Source organism: Eurypyga helias, unplaced genomic scaffold, assembly GCF_000690775.1.
Source record: "Eurypyga helias isolate BGI_N326 unplaced genomic scaffold, ASM69077v1 scaffold1492, whole genome shotgun sequence".
Lineage (NCBI taxonomy): Eukaryota > Metazoa > Chordata > Aves > Eurypygiformes > Eurypygidae > Eurypyga > Eurypyga helias.
Window position 1 is genome coordinate 31124 of NW_010236404.1, and position 6000 is coordinate 37123.

General features: G+C 47.2%; 1 protein-coding gene across 1 annotated transcript in view; it reads right to left on the reverse strand.

The window, feature by feature from the left end:
- The window catches only part of ACSS1 (acyl-CoA synthetase short-chain family member 1), a gene marked incomplete at its 5' end in the record, with an annotated part of 30267 nt that extends 24470 nt beyond the window's left edge, over positions 1-5797 (reverse strand). The window contains one exon of the mRNA XM_010147048.1: positions 5700-5797. Coding sequence (XP_010145350.1) covers positions 5700-5797 — 98 coding nt within the window. The remainder of the gene's footprint in view (positions 1-5699) is intronic.
- Between the last annotated feature and the right edge of the window lie 203 nt (positions 5798-6000).

Below are 6000 nucleotides of genomic sequence, written 5' to 3' on the forward strand. Positions count from 1 at the left end.
AGAATGTGGACCTGATGCTGTACAAAAGTGGTAACCAACAGGACCTCTTTCTTTCTTTTTCTGTAATAATTAGATCTTGACGAATAAGATTAGAATGTTGAGGGCTCAGTTATACTAAGAATAAACTCTTGGCTGTCTCTATATAAGGTGTGCTGCCTTTTTTCCCATAAACAAGACTTTGAGCATGAACAATGTTCCCTGCTAGAGACTCATCACCCTTTAGGCATCTCCTCAGCTATCACAGCATCACTGCTAAGCACGAGACCTGCAAGGCTGTTCCCTCAGCACAGCCAGCAGATCACCCTCCAGGCCAGTACTTCCATATAATCTAACAGATGCCGCACTTCTCTCCCTATCTGTACAACATCTCTGCTCAGAAAGCACCAGACCATACTTCTCACAGATCCCTCCCCAGATATAGTGGTGCCTGTGTTTCCAAAGCCCATCGCTCAACGTCTGGAACAAGGAGTCCTGTAAAACCCATCACTGACACGTGACATTTCTCTGACACATTTTAGGGATGCCTGGCAGAAACAGTTTTCCAAGAAGCCTAGTGCTGTCTTTCACCACAGCAAGACAGTTTGCAGCTTTCTAAACAAAGGCAGGCAGTTCTTTCTACATCCAAAATAATCGCATCACGACCTTCTTTAGGAAGCAGACTTTTGCAAAGCATTTCTAGACATTTTCCTACTATATTCAATGCCATATATGGGCTTTGACAGGGCCTGTTTAGGAAGTTCAACGCAAGCCACGTTCTCTGCTGTCTCAGCACTAAGACTGGGTTGAGTATTTCTTGCAGTCACCAGTTTATTTCCTAGAACCATAGTTTGGATCAGGCTGAAACTATTTGAAAATTCAGGTTAAATGCCCCAAACAGGTTAGTTAAAACAAAACCAAACAAAAAAAAACCCCAAACACAAATAGATCTGGGCATTCTCACCCCAACATCCTCATATCTCACCTCCTATCTGCTGCCCTCCGTGAATTACTGTGGAGCAGCGGGGGTCGAAGCCCACCTCTGTGCCTTGTGATCACAGCACCGTGGGCACTATCATCTGAGACGTGAGTTCAAGTGCCCTGGGACACAGTAGGTCTTCATACCTATCTCTTCTTCCTGGGCCAGTGTTCTGGCCACAACGATAATGCACAAACCTATTCACTCCTCACTGCAGCTGCTGTCACAGTGCCTCAGTTTAGCCCTCTATTTCTATCACTTTTTGATAAAGGGAGAAAACATGTTTCCTTGTTTTCAACAAAAGGAAGACTCAAAATTTTTTTTCCATTTTAGTGAGAGTAACTGAAAAATATGAAGTCCAACATGAGGCTTTTTGGCTGTAGGTTCAATTGCTAAAGCAAGCGCAAGACTAGAGCCTTCTTGAAGACATCCTGAACCCAAGGCAAGGAAAACCCCTTGTGACCTTTTCCAGATGAGAAAGTGAAAAGTCCCTGAGCTGCTTTGGATGGGGAAAGCCAAAATCCTGGACAAGATTTACTTGTAACTTCAACTTAGGAAGCCAGCAGTGGAAAGAAGGAAAAGAGTGTCGTGGTTTAACTCCGGCTAGCAAACTCCGGCTTTGTGCTAAACCCAGCACAAAGAGCTTGCTGCCAATGAGAAACAACTTTTGCATTGCACAGCCCAGTAAGTATCCAGCTTCCAGTTACAGTCTGCACCTTGATCTCTAAAACCATTTCAACTGTTTCAGCTCAGGCAGAGGAACCACCACTGGTTGTTCTGTGATGTGGCTAATGAAGATGTCCAACCCCTTCTACCTAGGACCCTACGAAATGCAACCTAGGACCCTAATTTCTGGCCCCTGAGCTTCTGCTTCCCTCTTCCTACTTTGTATTTTGCATTTTGAACATTCCCTCCCTCTGCCTGCAACATTTTCTGCACCAGAACGAGGTCCTTCATAAATTAAACCCTCCCTGTTGAGACCCAGCCTGCAGCTCTTTGCAAAAACAGGTATTGCTGCCCACTTCCTCGCACAGCTCCCTTTGGTAATATCCGTGGGATTTTGCAGTGCTAGGAAACACTGGCTCACAGGTGGCTAAATTGTAGAGACTATGGTAAACAAGGGAACACCAGAGAGAATAAATAGCCCCATGTCGGACAGGGGGAGGTCTGGCATAACTTTAGCTGCTGTCTTCAACATTCCCTGTTGCTGAGTTGACAGAGGCTGCAACCCAATGGCTCCAGCCACCAACTCCGCCTGCTTATACAAGGCACTTGATAATATAGTGCCCTTTAAAACCCAGGCTCAGCAACGCCTGGGGAATTCCTTTGCAAGGTTTCAAAGCTCCTGACAGCATCCACAGAGCAGAAAAAACTCCCCAGTCAGGTGGGACCCTTCTGCCAATAAATTCAGCTGGCTGCTCACAGCAGCACGCGCCTGGGGATTAACTGCTATTTCACCACTGCCCTACCAATGAGTTGATGGTGGTTTAGCCTCCAGAGAGCCAGGCCTCTTGATAACAGACTGGCATGATCTGTCCCTGCTTTGCTGACTGCAGCCACCAAATCCCAAGAGGGCTGCATGCCCTGTTGTCACAAAGCATTAAAAAACCAAGTCTGATGCCTTCCCATTCAAAACTGGAGATAATTTGAAACGTAGCTGAAATTCTGCTTGTTAAAAAATGAAACCCAGTGAGGGGGAGGAAGCACAAGATGGGCCAGGGAGCTTTTTTTTTTTCCTCTGAAAGGCTGAGTTGCATCAGCTAGAAAGACAGGACAAAACTCAGCAGTGAAAAAGATCAGCACGACTGAGCTTGGAAGGGCAGCAATCACCACTCAAGCAAAACTGAAACGTTTCACTCATGGCTTCGTGTATCTTTGCCAATAAGGAGATGTCTGGATTCCTCTCCTAGCGCAGAGCACTTGAACTCAGCCGCACAAAACCAACCCACCACGCTGACAGGCGTGCATAGGGATGGAGGCTGACGGACGGCACGGCCCACCAGCTCCTTGCCCGCTGCAAGGTAGGCAGTGGGGCAGCAGCGGCAGAGGCTCTTACTTCTCCCAGGGACGAGCCGGCTGGGACAGCACTTCCCAGCGTAGCTGCACTTCTTGCCAACGCATGGAGGAGGTTGCACTGATCAAGCAAGGCCTTTCCCTCCCTCATGGAGGAGGAAGCCCGTTGAAGCCCATTCCAGCCCTTTTCCCGCACAGCCACCTGCTTCCTTTGCAGGTTGTGATGGGATCGGGGCCAGCGCTCAGCTGTTTTCTTGGCCCTGACAGCTCCCCAGAAAGGGAGAGCACCCATGCCAGCAGCCGCGTCTTTCCTTGTGTCACCCAAGGCTTATCTGTAAGGAGAAGCAGCTCATAGCAGCAAGCTTTGCAAAGTAGATAATGCAAAAAAATGGTGCCTTGTACTTCTCTGCATGTAAGCCCTGGACACCCCCCAGCTGAGATAACAGGACTTTCTTCAAAGCTGGTCCATAAGGCAGTGGCCAAACTGAAGTCTTCACCTTCCCAGCGCACGACTGTTGTCCCATTAACAGCGCATCCAGATCCTAAGGAACACCTCCTCTGCCACAGACACCAGAGTTTGGGTCCTTCTGATATCCAGCATCCCTCTCACTCCCTCTTTACTCTGGGGCTGTCCTGAGGCTGGTGTGCAGAGGTCACCCTGCTACAGAAGGCTCTTGGAGGATTACTCAACTGGCATCACCACTACGAGCCGCCTCTTTTTCTGTTACGCTTTCCCTAACAAACTTCTAGCTAAAATAAGATGCTACTGCAAACAATCTTTCCACTAAGCTCAGCCTCAAAGGGAGGTCAGTGCCAACACACCTCGGAAAACCTTATTGCCGCATTTAAAAACCTGAAAAACGCAGCTCAAAGATCACAGAAAAGGCAAAACTTTTGATTCTCTCTTTGTGTACACACCCATGTAATATCTCTGTTTTCAACAAAGCTGCTCCTGACTTAATGAGATAAGCAGAGAACCAAGGGACCTGTTTTACCACATTGTAGGGCCAAAGTCTCTTGAGAATCTGTGTCACTCGAATGCAGTCACATCTCACCAAGAGTATCAGGCAGAAACAGGAAGATGCCTCTCAAATACAAGCAGAAGTTTGAAAATAAAGGTCGCCAACTTGTCTTTCCCTGGGGTGTTCTGCTTTCTGGTTGCTAGTTACTGAACCCTTTGGGGGGCTGCGCAAAGAGGGATTCAGTTTGCAGATGTGGGTTACTTGTCTTCAAATCATGGCAATCACGAATCTACAGGCTGAAAATACGTTTTCTTCCAAATACATTTTGTCACGGCCAAGAAAAAAACCAGTTCTGCTGCTGCTCAGCAAGGCCTTCTCATGTTTCCAGAGATCCCGAGAAGATGGTTTTGAGGGTCTGGAGCAGCTCAGCACATTTCGAGTAGCACAGTCTAAGGGGGAGGCTGGAGTTGCCTTGAATGAGGCTGTGCTATCTGATGGGCTGGTCTCCTCCTCAGGTTAATCAGAGCACAATTCCCACCTCTGACCTACCCCCAGTTTCACACCTGGGGCATGAAGAGAGCAGTAAAAGTACATACACCACCCCAAACTCTGGGAGAAGCCTTCGATTCCATCTCCTTTTCTACCACCAGAATGGCAAAAGCAAAACTCAAAGCATTTAGCCAAGCTACCCAGTTGGTTAAAACACATTTATATCATACGGATAACACTACAAAGGTTAAAAACAATCCACTTCTTCCTCAGCTTTATATCGCATAGTGTCCATTTCTGTTGCATGGATCTCGGAGCTATGTGTAGACCCACTCCAGATAACACTACGAAGGTTAAAACCAATCCACTTCTTCCTCGGCTTTATATCGTATAGTGTCCATTTCTGTTGCATGGAGCTCGGAGCTATGTGTAGACCCACTCCTCGCTGATGACCAGATTCCTCACTCCAATGAATAATGTTCTCAGGAGCTTTAATAAATTCTGGAGGTGAACCAGAGCACCAGAACCGATTTAGATTCAAGGAGTTCCAGGAATCCCAACTATCAAAAGCTACAGAAAACATTTTCTAAGAGTCAGATGCCAGGACTTCCTATGTCTCCTCTGCTTTCTGATGCAGCAGATCACACACGTGGCACCCTGAGATCCAGCAGATCGGATCACACACGTGGCACGCTGAGATCCAGCAGATCAAACACCCAGCTCCCTAAAATATGCACTCAGAAACACACAAGTCTAGGAAACCTTAAACTCTCACCAGACATGCATGATGTAAAAGGCATTTTTGCAGGTAGGAATGTCACCTAAATGAAGGCACATAGCAGGGAGAAGGGAAATATGCTTGAAAACTGCCATATTCTAACAAACGCTACAATCTCCAGCTGTGAATACAAGCTGGCATCACTCAGAGCAGCATCAAGGTTGCTCTAAATTCCACTTAGAGTGGGGAAGAGGAACACAGGGAGCCTCAAATCTCCTCCAGCCAGGACTCGGTATCATGCTGTTGACCATCAACACAACATGTTTGCACCAAGACATTTGCTGCTCTGCTGAAACTGAAAGCTGCTCACAGAAATTTTTCCATCAACATTTCCAACAAGCAAAAAGGAAACTGGCAGGTGAGAACATGAGCCAGGCATAAGATACAAGCTTTTCTCTTCTAAAAGCCCCGACCTGGAGAGAGGGAATCTCCAAGCAGCAGCTCTTCTCCCTGCCCCACCACGTTGCCAGGCATCGTAAAGCAACATGGGAAGGTGCCATACCTGTACGTGACGTGCACTGCGGTGCCGGGCTCATCTCTCTCCCAGATCAAAGCCACTCTGTTTGGAGACTTTTCGACGTGTTGATCCAAGCAATTTACTGTAAGGAAAACAGAAGTTTAAACAAAGCCTGATCGTCTCCAAGGTGCCCTGTAAACTTAACTTGGTCGAGCGTAACAGCAAGCTAGGGTAAGATGAAACATCATGTGTTAGCTGGCAGGCCACACACTCATTTATAGCACTGGAAGCAACAGCATTTGTAGCACTGGTAAACCAGTCCTTTACCATATCTGTATTATGCAAA